Source organism: Oncorhynchus mykiss, chromosome 25, assembly GCF_013265735.2.
Source record: "Oncorhynchus mykiss isolate Arlee chromosome 25, USDA_OmykA_1.1, whole genome shotgun sequence".
Classification (NCBI taxonomy): domain Eukaryota; kingdom Metazoa; phylum Chordata; class Actinopteri; order Salmoniformes; family Salmonidae; genus Oncorhynchus; species Oncorhynchus mykiss.
Window position 1 is genome coordinate 34,714,770 of NC_048589.1, and position 25,033 is coordinate 34,739,802.

The following is a 25,033-nucleotide window of genomic DNA, read 5'->3' on the forward strand; positions in this document are numbered from 1 at the left end:
GTCTGTATGATGTACTGAGAACCCAGCTGGCTGTATGGACAGGGACAGTATATCCGGAGAGAACCATTATTCCATGAAGCAGAGTCATGTACAGTTCCTGATGTCTCTCTGAAAGGAGATCCTCGCCCTGAGCTCATCTACTTTATTGTCCAGAGACTGAACGTTACTCTGAAGTGGTGGATGGTGTGCATGCCTCCTGAGTCAGATTAGAAGTCCACTCCGAATACCTCTTCTCTGCCGGCGGTGACTTGGAGAAGCCTCTGGGATGAGTTCAATTGTCCTGGGGTGTACGGACAAAGAATTTAATTGGGGAAAGTTGTATTCCTGGTCATAATGCTGGTGAGTTATCTCCGCTCTGATATCCAAAAGTTATTTCCAGCTGTATGTAATAGCACAACAACAGCAAAAACGTCCTGGGCTAATAATGTAAGAAATACAAGCAGAGGTTCCATGTCTGTAGGCACCGTCTTACAATTAGCAAGTGGCTGAAACTATCTCACCAGAGAAAGACTCCAAGAGAGCGAAATAGCGCCTCTCTGTCTTACTATACACTCAGTAGGTATGCCCATCTAGTACCGGTAGGACCAGTAGTTGTTGTGTTATGCATTTGTTTTATTTAATTACTGTATTATTTAATTCCAAGTCATAATCTCATCTCTGCTGTCTGACAAAAACAATATTTTGTAGTTCTTCAAAGTAAATAAGGCATACTTTTATGATTGTTGCATACCAACTATAAACCCCTTTGATCATGTATTTTTCGGTAGAGATACCTAGCTAAGCAACATTTGCTCTCTATATCCCCTCATGATCGCGCATTATCTCTTCCGTAGCAGCCTAAAAGAAAGACAGACCGGACAGGTAGAGCAGCAATGGATTATGGTCATTGTAGTTAATTACCACGTTTTATTCGCTAAACCATGTAGAATACGTGTAATAATGGAGCTGTGAGTCGGGGAAGCAGGTGCAGGTGAAACGTTTAATAAAACAACAAAACCAGGAACGAGACAATTCCATGTAGCTACACACCGGTACACAAGAATAATACCAACTGGTGAATGAACATAAGAGAGTGACATATAAAGGGGAGGAAATGATGAAGGTAATGAAGTCCAGGTGTGAGTCATAATGATTAACAGGTGCGCGTAATGATGAATCCCAGGACCGTTGGTCGGCGACATCGTATGCCAGAAGGGAGGAGCAGGAGAAGATGTGACAATACTGGCCTGTATTCCCTACTTCCAACTCCCTACTACATCGCAGAGTTCCGGCTGGACCTGATTTATCTCTAGAGAAACTGTGCATTGAGCTCACAGAAGAAAAAAACAAACAAATTCAAATAGTTGTTCAAAAGCCGTAAAATAATTGATATTTTGGTTAAATAGCTCAGCACTAATGCAAATGTAAGTAAGGTTTGAAATGATTATGTTTTAGTCAAATATTAGATATGTTTGGGCTTCTTGCGGTCAATTAGCAGTGTACAAATTATTTTCAATTATGTCTCCTGGCCCCGACCATCATTCAAGAAAAATAAAAAGATCTGTCCGCAGCTTAATCTAGTTGAGGATCCCTGGTTTTAGGGATATATTAGTGAAGACTTGGTCCTCCAGGGCAGTATGTATTTCTGTACTCAGCCAGGGGGCAGAAGAATCATTTCTAAACAAACAGGATGGGGCAAAATGCTAGTGCCTGGAAATACAATTGAAACTTGGGTCCTCCTACGTCTTTCCCTCTTTGCAAGTTTGTTAATTTTGCCATAACTTGCCATATACTAAACATTTCATAACCTCACTATGAACTGTATCCCAATATCCAGAAGGGGGAGACATGGGAAGCATTGAACTATAGAAATTCAGCCGTGGCAATATATTCATTTTGACAATAGATATTCTGCTGGTTAAAGCAACTGGGATATTATTCTATCTACTGAGGCAGATTGAATTGATTTTAAGAGTTCTGTTAAAGTTCTGGCAATGGTTTTAACAAAGAAAGGAAATATATTTACTCCCAAATATTTAAAATGGGAAATATTGGAATTTATGAAATGATTAAAAAAACAATGCTTTACTGGGTTTCATCTCTTAATACATCCACATAAACCATTTCACATTTCACCTTTTAAAAACAAAACAATCAACTCATCAATGTGAAAAAAAGTATCAAAGCCATAATGCTATATAATGTAATTACAGTGTAATATTGCTGTACACCATCAGTGCCTGGTAGACTTGGATTTGAACTTAAAATGAATGGCATTGTAGCAGAACCCCTCTAGAATGAGACTTCAAAAGTTCTTACAGGACACCAATGTAATGTGGCCACAGCACAGCTACAAGAGTATACAAACCAGCACAGCAAAAATTGATTTACAGTACAGAGAGTCGCAGAGTCTTTCTTGAGCATATAAACCCAGTGACATAATTATTGGCAAGGATATTGTCATGCTAAATTCGATTAACAAAACCAATGAACAGCTGATTGTCAATCTGAACTGTGGCAGAAGCAAATCTGTTAAATATGAAAATGAACACCGTCCGCACAGGATACATGGACTGTGTCCCAAATAACACCCTATTCCCTACATAGTGCATTACTTTTGACCAGACTATGGGCCCTGGTCAAAAGTAGTGCACTACATAGGGAATAATGTGCCATTTGGGATGCAGGCAGAGACTCCTTATCCGGATCCATTACAGTTTAATTATACAGCCTATTATGCCCTTTCGATATCCTCTTTATCTCTGTAGCTTTGGCCAACTTTGCAGAAAGAGGAAGCAGGGCTCACAGCGCTAGTTCTCATAGAAGTAATATAAAAGTTGAAGTGATCTTGTGTGGATCCCCTGTATGATATTCAAAGTCTGAAGTATGAACCAGTCCTATATGAGTTGCCGGTGGTAGGTCTTCTTCACTGAGCAATATGACTTACAATAGAAGCCATACAGATGTGCTCTCTTAATTTGATCACTCTGTTGTTCCTGCGCAGCAGGAAGTGCAAACTTGTAGTGTATTACATTTTTTTCAAAGGCTTCTAAAGTTTGTAATTTCCACTAAACATTTTAGACTTGATTTTCCCTAATGAAAAGTGTGTCACTTTTCTACAAAAATATCCATTCATTATAATACACATAATAATTCACATTTCCTGTTGCTGCAGGATTACTGTCCTGCTGTGAGAAACAGATCAAATTAAGATAGAGCACATCTGTATGGAAGCTAAAGTAAACTTGAGTCTCATGTTGTGTGATTTGATATTTAGACCTGAAGATCAAGGTGAGGAGATGATGGAGGTTCTCTTCTTTCAGAATGTATCCACGTTGTCAAGGGCAGGCCTAAACATTGTCAATATGGTTGTGTATAAGGCAAAAACCAATATCTCATTTAAAATGGCTATAATGATTGAGGCAGAAGCCATTGTATTCACTTGAGCAGCTCCTTGATCCTTTGTCCCACACATGCATGTACGCACGCACACACCCACGCACCCGCACACTGATCTCATCATATCTCGATCAGACTCTCCTCCTTCTCAGGCTCTGGCTCGGCTGCAGGAGCTGGCTCCTTGCTCTCCACCTTCTGTCCTTCTGCCTCCTGTCCTTCTGCCTCCTGTCCTTCTGCCTCCTGTCCTTCTGCCTCCTGGGATTCTGCCTCCTGGGATTCTGCCTCCTGTCCTTCTGACTCTGTCCTTCCAGGCCGGTAGACAAAGCAGTACTCCTTGAGGGGCTGACTGTGGTGGAGACTGGACTTGATGGGGAGGGGGAACTCCTCAGGGGCCAGGAGTTGGTGGTGGCCCTCCACCAGCACACTCAGGCTGTAAAATAGAATAGAATGGAATAGAACAGAATATAATTGAACAGAATAGAACAGAACAGAACAGATTAGAATAGAACAGAACAGAAGAGAATACAACATAATATAATAGAACAGAACAGAATAGAACAGAACAGAATACAGCATAATATGATAGAACAGAATAGAACAGAATAGAATAGAGCAATGTAACAGAATAGAATATAACCGAATAGAACAGAACAGAATAGAACAGAACATAATAGAATGGAATAGAATAGAACACAACACAATACAACATAATACAACAGAACAGAATGGAATAGAACAGAATATAATATAATAGAACAGAACAAAATACAACAGAATATAACAGAACAAAATAGAATAGAATGCAATAAATACTTTATTTTCATTTTGTGAGACAGGGTCAGAATCAAATTGAATAGAATGGAATAGAATAGAACAGAATACAACAGAATATAATAGAACAGAATAAAATAGAATAGAATACAACAGAATACAACAGAACAGAATACAACAGAACAGAATACAACAGAATATAACAGAACAAAATACAACAGAATATAACAGAACAAAATAGAATAGAATGCAATAAATACTTTATTTTCATTTTGTGAGACAGGGTCAGCATAAACATATTGGCATGCACAGGATCAGCCACGGAGCAACGCCCGTGGATGGAGAGAGACGTTTTGGAGTGGTTAAGTGCCTTATTCAAGGGCACAACGGCAGGAGATTGTACCTGTAGGACTCTGGCTCTGCCACCTCAAACTTGTCAGCACACTGGGCACACAGGTCCTGGGCTGTGGTGTTGGGGCGGACCCTCAGGGTCTTAGTGTTGCATCCCGCCTCCAGGAATGACACGTTGATGAAGTCCTACAACGGGACAGCGCAGAAAGAGGACATGAAATATCATATGACAATTTATTTTATTGTCAACATAATGACAATACAATTTCAAAGAATACTGATATAGTCATAATGATCAAATATCAAAATACTGCCGTGACATTTTATATTCTATTACTCTGAGTCCAGCCTGACTGGACTACCGGGCCTAGTTCACGGGGGTCTCCTTTCTAACCCTAACCCTATCCCTAACCCTATCCCTAAACTTAACCGTAGCTCTAGCTATATCCCTAACACTAACCCTAACCATAGCTCTAGCTATATCCCTAACCCAAACCATAGCTCTAGCTATATCCCTAACCCTAACCCTGTCCCTATTCCTATCCCTATCCCTAACCTAACCCTAACCCCAGCTCTAGCTATATCCCTAACCTAACCCTTAACCCTAGCCTTAACCCTAACCCTAACCCTAACTTTAACCCTAACCCCAGCTCTAGCTATATCCCTAACCTAGCCTTAACCCTAACCTATCTTTAACCCTTAACCCTTAAACCTTATCCCTAACCCTTAACCCTTAAACCTTAACCCTTAATCTTTATCGTTAACCCTTATCCCTAACCCTAACCCTTATCCTTAACCCTTATCCCTAACCCTTCTCCCTCACCCATATCCCTAACCCTAATCCTAACTCTGGCCTTAACCCCAACCCTGATCCCTAACCCTTATCCCTAACCCTAATCCTAACTCTGTCCTTAAACCCAACCCTCATCCCTAACCCTAATCCTAACTCTAGCCTTAACCCCAACCCTTATCCCTAACCCTTATACCTAACCCTAACCCTCTGTGTGTGCTACCCTAGTGGTACTGACCTGAACACATGAACGTGACACGCTGGCTTTGTTCAGGGTGCGTCTCTTCTCCCAGCGGTGGATAGAGTTCTGGATCTCCAGACTGAGTTGCCGTGTCACCACCTGCTTCTCATAGTTCTTTATGTGCTCCAACACTCCATACGTAGTCGTCAGGTAGTAGGAGCCTGGTGACACAGACAAGATAGTCATCATCACGAGGCACATACACTGCATATAACACAGGTACTATGTGTGCGTCAGTGCTGTTATGTGTGAGTTTGTATGTGTGTGTTTACTTGTGTGTGCGTGGATCGAATTTAGTTTGTCCCTACCCTCTCCTAGCTGCAGTGCAGGGTCCATCAGCTCCATCATATACTCTACATCCAGTAGCAGGAAGGCCATGTTGCTCCTGGCCAGGACGTACATCAGCACCGGGAGGAAATCATCTGCACCATGGGCTCTCCCTGCTGGAAACGTCAACCACCATCTTAGTCAGTTCACCTGACAGTCAGGTATTTGTGAGGCAGTAATGATCAATCAACATCAACTTCAATCTCCCCTCTCAGTCAGGTATTTGTAGACACTGGTGTCGTCCGGCAGTAATAGTCAATCATTATCAAAGTCAATCTGCGCTCGTAAACTAGCCCTGATTTTCATGCTTCCTGACTTTTGTTTGGAGATAGTGGAGTCCTAATTAAAAATAGACTTGGGAGGATGGCATCGTGAGACTACTCTTATGCTAACAAACAACATTATAATCCAAAATCTGCCCAGCGACAAAGACAGCTCCTCACATGGACAGCCTATAGACATGGATTCATAGATGATCTTGCAGGTCTTAAGGAGCAGATCAATCTTCTTCTGAGGGGAGTATTCCTGGTGGAGGGTCATCAACTTCAGCTGGATCTAAGATAGATGGACGGATGGATGGATGGAAAGATGTACTTTGTTAATTCCTGACGGGAGTGCCCCGGTCAACAGTAAAGCACTACATAGGAACCATTAAGGTACCATTTCAGATGCAGCCCATTACTGTCTACCTTCTCCATGACAGGGGTCTCTGGGACGCTGGTGGTGATCCCCAGTTCTGTGGTTGTGGTACCCAGGACGACACTCTGGTTCTCCCTCAGTCTCTTCAGGCAGCCGTCCCTGGCGTGGATGTCTTTCAGGCCTGAATACACAGCCTCCCTCAGAGGCTTCAGCATAGCCTTACACAGGGCAGCCTCAATAATCACCTCTGGAGAGGAGCACGACAAAACACACGGGTTAGAAATCAGTGGGCACCATTTCTAGTTGAGAAGAGAGCTTGTTGCAGGCAGCTACGTATTGATTTGACTTTATCTTAGATTCCCTGTCTACTCTACTCACTCTGACTAATGCATTTCTGCCTGCAGTTATAGTTCTTTATGGACAAAAGATAACCAAATGTTTATTCATTTAGTCTGAATATTATCCCCACTTGAATATGTACAGTATTTATATTTATATTTATATTTATATTTAGTTTTTATGGCCAATATACCACAACTATGGGACGTTCTTATGTACGACGTGACACCTGGATACAGCCCTTAGCCGTGGAATATTGGCCATATACCAAAAACCCCCGAGGTGCCTTATTGCTATTATAAACTGGTTTCCAATGTAATTAGAGCAGTAAAAATAAATGTTTTGTCATATGGTCTGATATACCACGGCTGTCAGCCAATCAGCATTCAGGGCTCAAACCACCCAGTTGATAATAATCCAGAGTCTATTGACGCCATGCGTCCATTTAAGTAACATAATAAAAAAAAATCCCCATCAAATGATGCAAAATGCATCATACAGGGATGATTTCTGTATTTTCAAAGTTACATATCTTGAAAACTTGATTGCTGACAAGCAAACATTTGGGACTCTGTCAACAATGAACTAATGAAACATATATCGAAATATAGTTTTTGGGTGGAGTTTATCTTTAATCTAGAGAGGTTTTTGCATGGGGTGTGTCTCAATCCACCACAGCCGGCTACACTATATATACAAAAGCATGTGGACATCCCTTCAAATGAGGGGATTTGGCTATTTCAGCCACACCCGTTGCTGACAGGTGTACACAGCCATGCACATTTCTGCCATGCTAGAGCTGCCCCAGTCAACTGTAAGTGCTGTTATTGTGAAGTGGCAATGTCTAGGAGCAACAACAGCTCAGCATGAAATGGTAGGCCACACAAGCTAACAGAACGGGACCATTGAGTGCTGAAACGCGTAAAAATCTTCGGTTGCAACACTCACTATCGAGTTCAAAACTACCACTGGAAGCAACGTCAGCACAATAACTTTTCGTCTGGAGCATCATGAAATGGGTTTTCATGGCGAAGCAGCCGCACACAAGCCTAAGATCACCATGCGCAATGCCAAGCGCCGGCTGGAGTGGTGTAAAGCTCGGCGCCATTGGACTCTGGAGCAGTGGAAATGTGTTCTCTGGAGTGATGAATCATGTTTCACCATCTGGCAGTCCGACAGACTAATCTGGGTTTGGCAGAGGCAAGGAGAATGATACCTGCCCGAATGCGTAGCGCCAACTGTAGAGGTTGGTGGAGAAGGATGGTCTGGAGATGTTTTTGATGGTTCAGGCCCCCTAGTTCCAGTGAAGGGAAATCTTAACGCTAGAGCATACAATGATATTCTAGACGATTCTGTGCTTCCAACTTTGTGCCAACAGTTTGGGAAAGGCCCTTTCCTGTTTCAGCATGACAATGCCCTCGTGCACAAAGCGAGGTCCGTACAGAAATTGTTTGCCGAGATCGATCTGGAAGAACTTGACTGGCCTGCACAGAGCCCTTACCTCACCTTTGGGATGATTTGGAACGCCGACTGCGAGGCAGGCCTGATCGCCCAGCATCAATGTGCTCGACCTCACTGATGCTCTTGTGGCTGAATGGAAGCAAGTCCCCACAGCAAACATCTAGTGAAAAGCCTTCCCAGAAGAGAGGCTGTTGTAGCAGCAAAGGGGGGACCAACTCCATATTAATGCCCATGATATTGGAATGAGATGTTCGACGAGCAGGTGTCCACATACTTTTGGTCATGTAGTGTATGTCGGCTTATTCATTCAGTAAGAATATTATCCTCACTTGCATATATACTGCATTTATATGCAAGAAAACCTGACATCCAGCATTCACAGTGGAGGCCAAATAAGTTTGATATTAAACACAATTCAACCATCAAATGTTAACAGTGACAACCCTCATAAACAATTATGTTGTCTGTCCCTGTTGCAATTTCACAGGTGTCACTAGAAAGTCTCATTTCCAATGCACACAGCGAAGACTGTGATATACAACTGTCTCCTGTTTGACAGTAAATAAGGGGAACATCCTCTTTGCCAAATGTGATGTTGGACACTGAATATGTTCCGCATGTTCATTTGAAGATTAGTGCGAACTGAAGCATTCATGTGAAAGACAGTGTTAATGTGTACGTTACACGTGACTGTAAGTATCTTTGGATAAAAGAGTCTGATAGTGGAATGTATTTTTACTGTTAGTAAGTTATGTACATAGCCACGGCCAAGTAGAAACTGTATCAGCCAAATAAAATGTCACTTTTTTGGGGGGGGGGTCTCAAAATAAAGAGCAAAAGGAACTCAGTATTTTGAAGAAGTATGTAAAGAGTCTTGAAAATGGTGTGTCTAACGCTGTGTATTGACAGATGCATGTTGAGTATGTCAAGGAGAATTAAGCATGCCCAGGGAATCGAACCCAGAATCCTTCCGTTGCAACGCTGTGCTCTACTAACTGCAGTAACTCTAAGATTACAACTGCTAGACTATGTTACTGTATCTAGCCTCTAATTAGACTGTATATCTCACCCAATTTGTCCTCTGTGTAGATGTTGGGCTCCAGTAGATTCTGTAGCTCAGTGCTCTGGATGAGGTAACTCTTCAGCTGGGTCATCATCTGCCTGATCTCCTGCAGCAGCTCAGTGCTGGAGCTGTGCTTCCCCATGGTCTCCAGGATATACACCCTGGGGTCAGATACATTCATTGATTAGTACATCAAGGGTGTCCAAATCAATTACAAAATTAGGGACATTGAACAAATGTAAATGACATTTTCCATTAGACAGAGATATGAACAAGATTCAGTTGTGAGTCAAAATATGTGTGGCCCCAATCAGCCCTAGCAACCATCAACTAAGCGATTCTGAGACGTCTGTGTTGAACGGATCTTCTACCTGTAGTCCTTCACCAGGGTGCCAAAGTAGGAGCTCCCATCCCTAGACAGCTCTAGGATTCTCTTCTGGAGCTTGTGGTCGGTGTTCATGAAGTTAGTGAACACGCTGGAGAGGCGGTGCTTGGCTCGGTCCAGCATGATGGTAGGGGTCCTCTTCATCGACACCTGGAGGTTATTATTGATTTTTAATGATAAGTGTTTATTTTGATTATGTTACAGGAAAATGTCATACAGATTCACATACAGTAACAAAGTCACAGCAGCAATTGAATAGGTACAGAAGTTAAGCTTTTAGTTAGGTTACTGTATGATGTTAGTTATACAGTTCATAAAAACGTTAAATGGGAAGTCAAGGGGACTTCCTGGTGAAATAAAGGTGAAATAAATCAATGAAAGATATATGAACCTTGGTGTTGTTGGTCCCACCGGTCCCTACAGCCCCGCTGGCCACAGTGTCAGCCTCCTCCTCTGTACTGCTGGTAGAGTAGGAGTCATGTTCCAGGGCAGGGAAGACAGCCTCCCCATCAGGGGAGTACAAGGACACATCTGTCCCCCTGGCCTCACCCACGGGGATGGAGGTGGGCCTCGAGGCAGGCGAGGGGGTGCTGGAGTTCTGGGGGGTATCCGATGATGAATTGATTGACAGAAGTCCTCCGCTTATCACGTTTCGGGAGAGAGGTCTGGGGGGCGTTAACTGAGAGGGTTTCTTCTTCCTGGGAGGCGGGACTGGATGTGAGGCCCTCTTCGTCCGCGGGGCTATAGCCACGGTAACAACCTCACTAATGTTTGAAGCCCCTGATGTCCCTTTGTTCTGCAGTGTCTCTGTCTCACCGGCATGGGATTCCACTCCTATCTTCTCCTCTGCCATGTTAGTGGTGTCATCGATGCAGACCAGTGAAGCAACAGGCACTGGACCAACACCGCCCTCCTGTCCTGGGATTGAGGGACGGTTCTCTGAGGGTTTCCGCCGAAGGGGTACAAGTGGTATCCTGTGTGGGGGTGGTCGGGGTGCTGGGTGTTTCTGTCCTGCTGTTGCTCCGTGCGGTGACAGTGGCTGTAGAGGCTGAGTAGCTGCTACTGAGTCAGTAACAGTAACTGACACCTCTTTCTCTGAGATGAGTTGAGAAGCAGCTCCCTCTCCCTCCTCAGTGTCTTTGCTGCTGTCTCCTTCCGCTTTCTGACCTGCTGCCTTGGCTATTACTGTTCGCGGTGGGGGTGGAGACCTGGGGGAGACACTTTCCCCTCTGGCACCCTGCTTAGCCAACTGTGACAGAATCAAGCCCTCTGGGACATTTGGGGGCCTGGGTGGAGGGCGTTTGAACTTGGGGGGTACCTGCACCTGCCCCGGGCCTGGGGTGTTCAGACTCTGGCTCCTGTGGATGGGAGCTGGGACGAGGGTGGAGGCCTCCAGGCTGCTGCAGTACTCCTCGATGAAGATGGGGTTGATGTACCACAGACGGTCATTACTATTCCTGGTGGACAGCTGGATCTCACAGGACGAACTGTTGTGGCCCTGACCCTGGTCATCACGTTTTACCATTTCTGAGGAGCTGTGAAGCTGAGAACCCCAGAAATCTGCAAGGAGAAAGAAATAGGTCTTTGTGATTACTGAGAAGGTAATTACTTTCAAGGTAATGCTTAATTTCTGTGTGCTGGCGATCTTTTTCATAGAGGTGTGAAAGAAAGAGTTACCAGTCTAGCATCAGGAAGAGCTACCAGTCTACCATCAGAAAGAGTTACCAGTCTACCATCAGAAGGAGTTACCAGTCTACCATCAGAAGAGTTACCAGTCTACCATCAGGAAGAGCTACCAGTCTATCATCAGGAAGAGTTACCAGTCTATCATCAGGAAGAGTTACCAGTCTACCATCAGAAAGAGCTACCAGTCTACCATCAGGAAGAGTTACCAGTCTATCATCAGGAAGAGTTACCAGTCTATCATCAGGAAGAGTTACCAGTCTACCATCAGGAAGAGTTACCAGTCTACCATCAGGAAGGGTTACCAGTCTACCATCAGGAAGAGCTACCAGTCTATCATCAGAAAGAGTTACCAGTCTACCATCAGGAAGAGTTACCAGTCTACCATCAGGAAGAGTTACCAGTCTACCATCAGAAAGAGCTACCAGTCTACCATCACTAGGGCTGAACTCTGACACTATTATCGTCAGATAATTATACTTTTATTTTCACAAACTAACAAGCTTTATCAAAGACAACTGGTTGATGATGAGCGATCAGTATTCACAATGCAGAGAGGAACTAAATACATTAGACTATAAATGGATCTTTGTTCTATGACTAATTGGGAGGGTCTTGTTTCATAGCTATTAAAGGAGGAAGCTAGCCCATATAGCACGCACACACACACACAACGACACACACACACACACACACACACACACACACACACACACACACACACACACACACACACACACACACACACACACACACACACACACACACACACACACATACACATACACACACACACACTGTACTTGTGCGTGTCCACACACTCACTCACACTGTTGAGACACTTCACCTCCATTTCACTCACAGGGTCTTACTCTAGTCAACTTTGCATAAAAGTGATATAATGGCATGCTACAGAGGTGTTCAGAATGTCCCACTACCTACCTGAGCCTAATGTCGATATCATCTCTATATCTTCGTACTTGGTTGCCTGGACGATGACCTGAGGCAACCTCAGGGTGAAGGGTAGAATATCCCTGGAAGATAATTAATCACATCATTAATAATTTATTATAAAAATATTTTCAAGGGCGAGATGTAGGATCTTCATTTGATCAGCCTGTTGCAGGAGAAGGTTCCTGTAATTCAGGGCATTTAAAACTTGTAGTGTATTTGAGGGTGAAAAAGGATTCTAAAGTTTCTAATTTCCACTTCGAAATTTCAGGCTTGATTTTTCCTTAAGAAAAATGTATCAACCCCTACTAAAATGACCATGAATAATCACATAATAATTCACACTTGCTGTTGCTGCAGGATTATTTTCCTGCTGTATCAAACTGGCTCAAATGAAGATCCTACACCTGTAGAATCTGCATAATAGTCTTGTCTTACCGGCTGACACAGTAGAAGGCCATGAGTTTGAAGATGTTGTCAAAGACCAGAACAGACCCTTCCAGGTACATCACTGGTGGAGGAGGGAGAGGGTGTTATAACACAAAATTATATGAATACTGACATTCTACATCAGAATGACCTCTTAGTCATGCAGTAGAGATAGATTGGGACCGAGAGGTTACACAAATGATTCAAGAGATGAAACTGCAAACATACTTTTCAACAGATTCTCTCTCTCTCTCTCTCTCTCTCTCTCTCTCTCTCTCTCTCTCTCTCTCTCTCTCTCTCTCTCTCTCTCTCTCTCTCTCTCTCTCTCTCTCACACACACACACACACACACACACACACACACACACACACACACACACACACACACACACACACACACACACTCACACACACTCACACACACACACACACACACATCCCTATGCTGCGACCAGGGCCTGGTGAGCTCAAAGTAGCAGGAAGTCCTGTAGGACAGGAAGCTTGTGGTCACACATCACCCTCACCCACCCTTCCCCCCCACAGGAGTTATACATAGAGCTTGTCACATAGAGCAGCTGTGTGGATAGATGGACTGGCATCATGTGTTCTGTGTATGTAGATGGATAGACTAGCATCATGTGTTCTGTGTGTGTAGATGGATGGGCTAGCATCATGTGTTCTGTCTGTGTGGATGGATGGGCTAGCATCATGTGTTCTGTGTGTGGTTTGATGGATGGGCTAGCATCATGTGTTCTGTGTGTGTAGATGGATAGACTAGCATCATGTGTTCTGTGTGTGTAGATGGATGGGCTAGCATCATGTGTTCTGTGTGTGTGGATAGATGGACTAGCATCATGTGTTCTGTGTGTGTAGATGGATAGACTAGCATCATGTGTTCTGTGTGTGTAGATGGATAGACTAGCATCATGTGTTCTGTGTGTGTAGATGGATGGGCTAGCATCTTGTGTTCTGTGTGTGTGGATGGATGGGCTAGCATCATGTGTTCTGTGTGTGTGGATGGATGGGCTAGCATCATGTGTTCTGTGTATGTGGCTAGATGGGCTAGCATCATGTGTTCTGTGTATGTGGATGGATGGGCTAGCATCATGTGTTCTGTGTGTGTGGATGGATGGGCTAGCATCATGTGTTCTGTGTATGTGGCTAGATGGGCTAGCATCATGTGTTCTGTGTGTGGATTGGTGGATGGAGTAGCATCACGTGTTCTGTGTGTGTTGTGATGGATGGGGTATCATCATGTGTTCTGTGTGTGGTGTGATGGATGGGCTAGCATCATGTGTTCTGTGTATGTGGTTAGATGGGCTAGCATCATGTGTTCTGTGTATGTGGCTAGATGGGCTAGCATCATGTGTTCTGTGTGTGGTGTGATGGATGGGGTAGCATCATGTGTTCAAGGTGTGTGGATAGATGGGCTAGCATCATGTGTTCTGTGTGTGTGGCTAGATGGGCTAGCATCATGTGTTATGCGTGTGGATTGATGGATGAACTAGCATCATGTGTTCTGTGTGTGGTGTGATGGATAGGCTAGCATCTTGTGTTCTGTGAGTGTAGATGGATGGGCTAGCATCATGTGTTCTGTGTGTGGTTTGATGGATGGGCTAGCATCATGTGTTCTGTGTGTGGTGTGATGGATAGGCTAGCATCTTGTGTTCTGTGAGTGTAGATGGATGGGCTAGCATCATGTGTTCTGTGTGTGGTTTGATGGATGAGCTAGCATCATATGTTCTGTGTGTGGTGTGATGGATGGGGTAGTATCATGTGTTCTGTGTGTGGTTTGATGGATGGGCTAGCATCATGTGTTCTGTGTGTGGATTGATGGATTGTGTGGATTGTGTGGATTGATGGATGGCGTAGCAGGACCGATGGCTGTGACACAGATAGTCCCAATACCTTTTTACCACAGACTGTTCACCAGGGTCTGAGGACAGGACACAGACATTTCAGTGGGAGACTGTTGAGACTTGGGGTTAGGATAGATAGATCCAGTTACAAGCCTGGATTTATCCTAACCCTATTCCTAACCCTACCTTCTCTGGTTAGGATACTCACGTGACTTCTCCTCCTTAATCAGAATGTCCTGGACCTGAAGCTCCTCCTGCTTGTCAGATACACATACTGACAGCACCATGGATTTCTGGTCGTGGCTTTTACGCACTAAAAATATCTGTTGGTACACAAAGTAATGCTTTTAATATCTATTATCATACAACAAATATACATGAGGACATTTTTCAAAGATGGCTGCCCCTACATGTGTTTTGTAAGCATTTTTGATGAGTATGTGACCAATGAATGAGTGTGTGAACGATTTGTACAGCTACATCACAGTTGTTCGGCTGCAGAACAGTCGACCACAGTCGACCACAGATACATCATGTGCCTATGTGTTTATGTAAAGAACATGTTAGTTCACCCCAGGGATTTCTTTCTTCAGCATGAGTGTGGTCCTCTCCTGGGCCATACCCAGCTGCAACCACACCGGGCAAGTTTTGATCAGTTTCTCCAGGATACTGATGCTAGGTCGTGGGGCTGTGGCTTGGGTTGGAGATGGGGCTGTCGATGAGGCCGAAGCTGGGGCGGGCATGGGAGCTAGAGGGACTAGTGGGGAGGGTAGAGGGGAAGAGGAGGACTTCATGGATGGAAGTGGGGGTCTGGGGAGAGCTGGAGAGGAGGGTTTGGCTTTCGAGTGAGGGTGAGGTATGGGGGGTCTCGGCTGGGGTGGACCAGAGAGTTTTCGAGGTGCTGGGGGTCTAGGAAGAGGGGGTGAGGAGATCTTTGAGAAAGGAGGAACACGGGGAGACGGAGGTACGGAGGGTTTTGAGAGAGGATGAATGGGGGGAGTGGACATTGGGGGTTTTGCTATAGGAGGTACGTGGGGAGAAGAGATAGGAAGTGAGGAGGGTTTTGAGATGGAAGTTACAGTGGGAGCAGAGATGAGCATAGATGAGGGCTTTGGGAACGGCTGAGATGAAGGTGCTGGTAGGGTTAGTTCTGAAGAGGAGACTGGGAGCTCTGGGACTGAAGAGGACATATGTAAGGGGAGGGGAGGAGCAGAGACATCCAGGATGTCAGGAAGGTGGGGTGTAGAGGGCTCTGAGACTTGAGGGTGTACTGGTGTGGGGAGGGGAGGAGTAGATCTCTCTGGGACATCAGGTACCAGGGGTGTTGGGAGTGGGGGAGTTGAGGTCTCTAAGACTGGAGGGGGTACTGGTGTGGGGAGGGGAGGAGTAGATCTCTCTGGGACATCAGGTACCAGGGGTGTGGGGAGTGGGGGAGTGGAGGTCTCTAAGACTTGAGGGGGTAGTGATGTGACAAGGGTGGAAGTAGAGATAGCCGGGACATCAAGGACTAGGGATAAGGGGGGAGTGCATTCCTTAGGGACAGCGGCATTGGGGACATCAGTTGCGTCAGTGGCATCAACGGCCAAGTCAATTTGAGAAGGGAGTGGTTCAGAAGCTGAATGGAGGGGCGGTGTGGGTGAGGAGGGTGAGGAGGGTATGAGGGGTGAAGGGAGGAGGGGGGAGGAGTCCAGGTAGACAGGTGGAGTTGGGTCAGTTGGGTCATGGGGAGTTGGGTCAGGGGCTGGGGAGGGTTTGGAGGGGAGAGTCGGAGGAGCCATCAGGGGTGGTCCTGAGGAGAGGGCAGGTCTGGGAGGGGGGAATAGTACTGTTGATCCTGAAGATAAGGCAGGGGTGAGGGGGGGTCTAGGTGGGGAGCATGGCTCAGCATTCACCCTATAGAGAGAGACGAGAGATATGAGAGAAAGATAGGAAAGAGAGAGAGAGAGAGAGAGAGAGAAAGACTAAAATAATGTTGTTGGAAAAAAAGGTCCAGCTGTCAGGACCACAAATACAAATTCCACCTAAACACCTTTGCCCTGGAGCAGGCATTCCCAAACTGAGGCACGCGCAATGCCATCAGGGGTATGCCAAATAAAAATGTGATTCACATTTTAAAAAATAAAAGAAAATATTTTCAAACAGTACATTTATATTTTCCAACGGGGCTATACATTTGGGTGAGTTTTTTTTCCTAGTGTTCAACAAAATAACAACACAATGTCAAATACAGGTAGCCTAGTCAAATAATGAATGAATGATGAACATCCAATCACATTAACCGTTACTCTCTCACAGGAAACCTTCACTCTTGCGCAGACATTTAAAAAAGAAACATGACAATTTGAATAATAAGCCACAGGAGTTTTTTGAGCGAGAATAAAGACAACTTTCGAGTAGTAAGACATGTATAAAAGCAACAGATACCATTAATAAGAAGGGGCTAGAAGCGTCTTATATGGTGAGCTACAGCGTGGCTAGGACAGGCAAGACCCATACTATTGTGGAGGACTTAATTCTTCCTGATGCTGTGGATATGGTTGGGACAATGCTGGGGGAAAAGGCCCAAAAAACCTTTCCCGACAAGTCCTTCATCAAACAACACTGTTTCATGACGCATCAGTGACATGGCAGGAGATGTTTTGAAACGATTACTGCTTCACATACAAGCCAGTGAATTCTATGTGTTACAGCTGGATGAGTCAACGTGGCGGGCCTGGCACAGCTCCTAGTATATGTCCGTTACGTTTATGGGGGGGTCAATTAAGGAAGACATCCTCTTCTGCAATCCATTGGAAACCAGGACATCATGAGAGGATATTTTTAACGTCCTGGACAGCTTTGTGACATCAAATGGACTTTGGTCAAGATGTGTTGGTATCTGTACTGATGGCGCAAAAACCATAACAGGGAGACATAGTGGAGTGGTAACGCGCGTGCAAACAGTTGCTCCCGACACCACTTGCCAAGGGAATGCCTGACAGCTTGAACAACGTTTTGGACACTACAGTGAAAATGATTAACTTTGTTAAAGCAACACTAATGTATTTTCTGCATTATGCAATGATATGGGTAGTGACCATGTAACGCTTTTACAACATACAGAAGTGCGCTGCTTTTAAAGGGGCAAAGAATTGACTCGTTTTTAAAGTTAAACTTTTCTTTACTGACCATAATTTTCACTTGTCTGACTGTTTGCATGATGACGAGTTTCTCACACGACTGGCCTATCTGGGTGATGTTTTTTCTCGCCTGAATGATCTGAATCTAGGATTACAGTCACTCTCCGCAGCTATATTCAATGCGGGACAAAATTGAGGCTATGATTAAGAAGTTGGAGCTCTTTTCTGTCTGCATTAACAAGGACAACACACAGGTATTTCCATCATTGTATGATTGTTTGTGTGCAAATTAACTCAAGCTTACGGACAATGTCAAATGTGATATAGCGAAGCACCTGAGTGAGTTGGGTGCGCAATAACGCAGGTACTTTCCCGAAACGAATGACACAAACAACTGGATTCGTTATCCCTTTCATGCCCTGCCTCCAGTCCACTTACCGATATCTGAACAAGAGAGCCTCATCGAAATTGCATCAAGCGGTTCTGTGAAAATGTTATTTAACCAGAAGCCACTGCCAGATTTCTGGATTGGGCTGCGCTCTGAGTATCCTGTCTTGGCAAATCACGCTGTTAAGACACTGATGCCCATTGCAACCAAGTACCTATGTGAGAGTGGATTCTCGGCCCTCACTAGCATGAAAAATAAATACAGGCACAGACTGTGTGTGGAAGACTATTTAAGAATGAGACTCTCTCCAATACAACCCAACACTGCAGATTTATGTGCATCCTTTCAAGAACACCCTTCTCATTAACCTGTGGTGAGTATTTCCCAATCTTTGATGAACAAATAAGGATTCATATGTAAGATGGTTAAATAAAGAGCAAAATGATTGATTATTATTATATTATTATTTGTGCCCTGGTCCTATAAGAGTTCTTTGTCACTTCCCACGAGCCGGGTTGTGAGAAAATCTCACACTCATTATTATGTTTAATAAATGTAATGTATAGTGTGTGTGTTGCAGGCTTACAATGATGGCAAAAAAACAACACAGCTCTGTCAATAGAGGCAGAGACTGTGGAGGACTGATCCTTTGGTACAAATCCAAACTACAAAATCTAAGTGATAACTAAAAATACAGGCCATACTGTTTCTAACTGTCTTAATCTCCCCCATAGAAACAACAGTGACAGCACCGTCAACAACAACGGAAGGGATCTGTTGCAGCTCTGTAGAAGCCTGGGTCTGTACTTTGTCAATGGTAGGTTACGGGTGACTCTTTGGGGAGATTCACCTACTGCTCACCTCTTGGCCACAGTTCAGTAGACTATATGATTACAGACATTGACCCTTTCTCTCTCAGCTCATTCACTGTCAAGCCACTAATACCCCTGTCTGATCAAATGACGTTGTTCCTCAAAAGAACAGACATGGAAACAACCAGACATTCACAGCCCAGTAAGCTGTACAACATCAGACATTCACAGCCCAGTAAGCTGTACAACATCAGACATTCACAGCCCAGTAAGCTGTACAACATCAGACATTCACAGCCCAGTAAGCTGTACAACATCAGACATTCACAGCCCAGTAAGCTGTACAACATCAGACATTCACAGCCCAGTAAGCTGTACAACATCAGACATTCACAGCCCAGTAAGCTGTACAACATCAGACATTCACAGCCCAGTAAGCTGTACAACATCAGACATTCACAGCCCAGTAAGCTGTACAACATCAGACATTCACAGCCCAGTAAGCTGTACAACATCAGACATTCACAGCCCAGTAAGCTGTACAACATCAGACATTCACAGCCCAGTCAGCTGTACAACATCAGACATTCATACAGATGGGCCCAAAACAGCACAGAAGAAAACCAGAAAGCAACCTGGAACCAAAATATCCAGACACTCTTAGATAACTTTCTGGATACCACATTCACTCACAGTAAAGAAGGCATCAATCTAGCAGTACAAAAACATCAACTATATATTCAGGCAAATGGCAAAAGAAGCACAATTGAAATTAAATTTAAAAAAACTAAACTAAAAAACCACAGATGACAACTGGTTTGATGCAGATTGTAAAATTATAAGGAACAAACTTAGAACACCTCCAACCAAAAGCACAGAACCCAAATAATGGTGAATTACGCCTTCATTACTGTGAGACTTTTACAACTCTATAAACGTAACACTCAGAACCAAAAAAGCACAGTACAACAGCAAGCAGCTGACAATAATTGAGGAGTACATAAACACAAACAACTTCTCTTTCAAAATTGGGAAAACCTAAAAATAAAAAAAAATCTAGAGGAATTAGCGATACAAAATGGTGACATATGGACAACCCATTTTAAAACACTCTACAACACCATTCAAACTGACACAAACGCAGAACAATGTCTGATTCATGAGAAGTTGAATGGATTAGAAAAAGCTATAAGGGACAATCAAAATCCATTGGACTCCCCAATTACTGACCAGGAGCTCTATAAGAAACTAAACTATTACTGACCAGGAGCTCTATAAGAAACTAAACTATTACTGACCAGGAGCTCTATAAGAAACTAAACTATTACTGACCAGGAGCTCTCTAAGAAACTTCAGGCCCTCAAATCTAAAAAGCATGTGGACCTGATGGCATCCTAAATGAGATGCTCAAACTCACTAGTGCAAAATGTCAATTGGCTATATTAAAACTGTTTAATTTGATCCTGAGTGTAGGTTATTTCCCTGAAATCTGGAATCAAGGACTCATAAACCCAGTCTTTAAAAAACTGAGACAAATTTGACCCTAACAATTACAGAGGCATTTGTGTGAACAGTAACCAGTGGAAGTTTTTTTGTAGTATTATAAATGTAAGAGTTCTAAACTTCCTTAATAAGCACAATGTCTTGAGTAAAAGTCCAATTGGATTTATACCAAAACATTGCACGACTGATCGTATTTACACCCTACACACCCTGATAGATAAACATGCTCACCAAAATAATACCAAAATATACTGTCACGTCCTGGGACCTTAGTTCCTTTTTTATGTCTCTATTTTAGTTTGGTAAGGGCGTGAGTTGGGGTGGGCATTCTATGTGTTGTTCTATGTTTTTGTATTTCTGTGTTTGGCCTGGTATGGTTCCCAATCAGAAGCAGCTGTTTATCGTTGTCCCTGATTGAGAACCATACTTAGGCAGCCTGTTTTCCTACTATGGGTTGTGGGTAGTTTTTTTCTGTTTTGTGTTGCTGCACCTTTACAGGACTGTTTCGTTTTCATGGCACTCTCTTTGTTATTTTGTTTAGTGTTTCTGTTCCAATAAATAACATGAACATTGGTCCGATCCTTCATACTCCTCGTCAGAAGAGGAGGGAAACCGTTACATATACGCTTGCTTTGTCGACTTCCAAAAAGCATTTGATTCTATTTGGCACACAGGACTGTTCTACAAAGTTATTGAAAGTGGAGTAGGGGGTAAAACATATGACATAATTAAATCAATGTATACTGGCAATACGTGCAGTATTAAAATTGGCAAGAAAATAACAGAATTCTTTAACCAGGGGCGGGGCCTTTGCAAGGGTTGCAATGTATCTGAGCCCTGCACGCTTAAATATTTACATCAACGAATTGGCCACTATTCTAGAAAAATCCTCAGCCCCTGGTGTTAGTCTCCACAATTCAGAGGTTAAATGCCTATTGGTCTGACAGACCAATCAACCAGCACATGTCCTCTATTGTATGCTTATTGTTATTGTTCAATGTATGGTTATTTTGACCCTTGGTTATTATTGTTACTACTGTCCCATTTACAATTTGGATTCTCATTATTTTTCATTTTGTAAATATTCAAAGTAACCTTTGGCAAAATGTACATTGTTACGTCATGCCAATAAAGCTAATTTGAATTTAATTGAACTGAGAGAAAGATAGTGAGGGATAGATAGAGAGAAAGAGAGAGAGAGAGAGAGAGAGAGAGGGAGAGAGAGAGAAAGAGAGAGGGAGAGAGAAAGAGAGAGGGAGAGAGAGCGAGAGAGAGAGAGAGAGAGAGGGGGAGATGGAGAGAGAGCGAGAGAGAGAGAGAGCGAGAGAGAGGGAGGGAGAGAGAGAGAGAGATGGAGAGAGAGAGAGAGGGAGAGAGAGAGGGAAAGATAAAGAAAGAGAGAGAGAGACAGAGAGGGAGAGAAAGAAAGGGAGAGAGAGAGAGAGAGACGGGGAGAGAGAGAGAAAGAAAGAGAGAGAGACAGAGAGGGAGAGAAAGAAAGAGAGAGAGAGAGATACGGGGCGAGAGAGAGAAAGAAAGAGAGAGAGAGAGAGATGGAGAGAGAGAGAGAGAGACGGGGAGAGAGAGAGAGAGAGAGAGAGAGAGAGAGAGAGAGAGGGAGAGAGAGAGAGAAAGAAAGAGAGAGAGAGACAGGGAGAGAGAGAGAAAGAAAGAGAGAGAGAGAGAGACACAGAGAGAGTGAGAGAGAGAGAGAGAGAGAGAGAGAGAGAGAGAGAGAGAGAGAGATCATGAAAAAGCTTGTAAACCATGACTCATATGTAGGGCCATGTGTTTTGGATAATTATGTCACCTGACCTGGATTGTCACCTGACCTGGACCTCTATTTAAAGCCTTTTCAACAAACTGTCCCCTTTTGTTTTTGTGTCAGATGATCCACCACCATCCTCATTTCTGGAAAAGGCTTCAGATGAAGGTAAAAATCAAGGCCATGTGATGTGACATCCCAAAACACAGGGCCCTCCATCATATATACCGGTCTCATTCCTTTCCAGTTTGGAACATTTTCCCCCATTCTCAGCAGATTCAGTTGATCTAAAAATCGATTTTCCTCTGAAGCTGCTTTCTCCTTGCTTTCATTTCTACCCAGTCCTGGCAGGGGGATCTCAACCCAATTTGACATTTTCTGTGCAATATAGCTTGGGGGTAAATATACTATTTACTCTGAAGACCAAGTCAATGGCCTCCCTGAGTTTGGAAGGATGGGAGTTGGATCCGCGGCCGAGTCATACCAAAGACTGTAAAAATGGGACCTGGTGTATCCCTGTTTGGCACTCAGCAGTAGGGAGATAGATTGGGTGTAAGGCCCTGTGATAGATTAGCATCCAGGGGGTGTAGATATACACTGAGTATACTAAACAGTAAGAATACTTTCCTAATACTGAGTTGCATCCCTCCCACCCCCACCCCCCACCCCCCTTCATTGAGGCAATGACAAGGTGTTGAAAGCGTTCCACAGGGATACTGGCCCATGTTGACTCCAAAGCTTCCCACAGTTGTGTCAAGTTGGCTGGATGTCCTTTGGGTGGTGGACCATTCTTGATACACACAGGAAACTGTTGAGCATAAAAAACCCAGCAGCGTTGAAGTTCTTGACACAAACCGGTGCGCCTGGCACCTACTACCAGACCCCGTTCAAAGGCACTTACATTTATTGTCTTGCCCATTCACCCTCTGAATGGCACACATACACAATCCATGTCTCAATTGTCTCAAGATTTTAAAATATTTTTCCTGCCTCCTCCCCTGCATCTACATTGATTGAAGTGGATTTAACAAGTGACATGAATAAGGGATCATAGCTTTCACCTGGATTCAACTGGTCAGTCTATGTCATGGAAAAAGCAGCTGTTTTTAATGTTTGTATACTCAGTGTACAACAAGCTGACTCACGTCTCACTACAGAAACAGAAGATTGGCTCTTGTGATCCCTTCCGGCTCACACAAACCATGGCTCGTGCAAGATTAATACTGTTTGCTTTGGAACTATCATCTTGCCAAGGGTGAGTTATGTTTGGCATAAGCTTGCAAAAGTTAGGATTGTTAAAAAAAATAAAGAATATAATCAAAAAAGGTTGCTGAAGTAGAAGGCCTTATCTTTGGTTTAGAGACCTTGAGCCCAGAGTTACACAGACTAAACTCCTGTCCAGTTGTTTGTTTTTACATACCAGACCCAACTGACCTTTTAGTACAGAGTTAGAGCCACAGAACTAACGGACAATTCCATGACAGTGGGAGAAGGAAATCTTTTCGGTATCTCAGGTTGATCTGGAAATTCTCACATGTAAACTTCATTAGGAGGAAGGATGTTGGACATGCTTTTTATATTTGTGTCACAAACCATTTTTGAGAAAAATCATTATGAAAGTGGCCATTTTAGGTCCTTTTTAGACACATGTCTCCTGTCAGATCCTATGATCTGTCAACTGTACATGATACAGACAACGTCTTGGAGTCATTATACTGTCAGATCCTATGATCTGTCAACCGTACATGATACAGACAACGTCTTGGAGTCATTATACTGTCAGATCCTATGATCTGTCAACCGTACATGATACAGACAACGTCTTGGAGTCATTATACTGTCAGATCCTATGATCTGTCAACCGTACATGATACAGACAACGTCTTGGAGTCATTATACTGTCAGATCCTATGATCTGTCAACCGTACATGATACAGACAACATCTTGGAGTCATTATACTGTCAGACCCTATGTCTGTATCATGTACGGTTGACAGATCATAGGGTCTTACAGGAGACATGTGTCTAAAAAGGACCTAAAATGGCCACTTTCATAATGATTTTTCTCAAAAACGGTTTGTGATACAAATGTAAAAAAAACATTTAAAACATTCTTCCTCCCTATTAAGTTTCTATGTGAGAATTTTCATAACAATCTGAGATACAAAAATATTTTCTGCCACCGCTGGCGTGGAACAGTTAAGCCCATTCTAGATATTATATTTCTATGGTTGGTACAGAGTTTGTTTCTTCATACCCAGTAGATGCGGTCTCCTGAGAGAGAACAGCTGTTTTTATCATTCTGTCGTTCGGACTCAAACTCTTTCCTAATGTCCGTCTTCAAAGCAACCCCCTCTGTCAGTCACACACAACTCCACTGGAACAATCCATGATGGTAGCCTGAGAACTCCTCCATGTCCTTGGATTTGTTCTCAATCTCCTTTTTCTATTTCACACTGTGTTTCTCTCTATCTTTATTTTTCACACTCTAGTCCCGCAGTTTTCAAAAAGTTTGGTGACAGGAAAAGTATTCTCTCTCTCTGTGACTCTTTCTTTCCCCCTCCCCTCTTTCTGTGTCTCTACTTCCTGTCTCTCTGAGCGGAGTTGCTTTCAGGAAGAGGTAGACCAGTGTGGTCAGCCTGCCGCCCTCCTCTCCTCCACTCCTTCCCCCTTCACACAGCTAGCCTTCAGGTCTGCCAAGAAGATCACAGATCTCCTAAAAAAACGGTTCAAACCCTCCCTCTCTTTCTCCTCTTCTTGTCCCACTTCTCTCTCTCAC

General features: G+C 43.7%; 1 protein-coding gene across 2 annotated transcripts; it reads right to left on the reverse strand.

The window, feature by feature from the left end:
• Window positions 1–958: 958 nt before the first annotated feature.
• On the reverse strand, window positions 959–25,033 carry rin3 (Ras and Rab interactor 3). 2 transcript variants are annotated; one of them, XM_036962474.1, is made up of 14 exons: window positions 24,512–25,033; window positions 15,240–16,560; window positions 14,876–14,990; window positions 12,818–12,890; window positions 12,371–12,462; window positions 10,137–11,305; window positions 9,732–9,895; window positions 9,367–9,521; window positions 6,548–6,744; window positions 6,302–6,413; window positions 5,840–5,974; window positions 5,529–5,692; window positions 4,553–4,686; window positions 959–3,808 (listed from the first exon to the last, which is right to left on the reverse strand). In XM_036962474.1, exons 1-14 carry the CDS (start codon window positions 24,553–24,555, stop codon window positions 3,499–3,501), a joined length of 4,185 nt encoding a protein of 1,394 aa, XP_036818369.1. In that variant the 5' UTR covers window positions 24,556–25,033; the 3' UTR covers window positions 959–3,498. The 2 variants fall into 2 exon arrangements, with proteins under 2 accessions (XP_036818369.1, XP_036818370.1); XM_036962475.1 differs by lacking the exon at window positions 15,240–16,560 and having other exon boundaries at window positions 24,512–25,030.

Coding starts and splice junctions, on each gene's coding strand:
- rin3 (XM_036962474.1), bottom strand. CDS start 24,555: ATGATAAAAACAGCTGTTCTCTCTCAGGAGACCGCATCTACTGG. Junction 16,561..24,511: donor CAGGAGACCGCATCTACTGG/GTATGAAGAAAC, acceptor CTCTCTCTATAG/GGTGAATGCTGAGCCATGCT. Junction 11,306..12,370: donor GATATCGACATTAGGCTCAG/GTAGGTAGTGGG, acceptor TTCTCCTTGCAG/ATTTCTGGGGTTCTCAGCTT.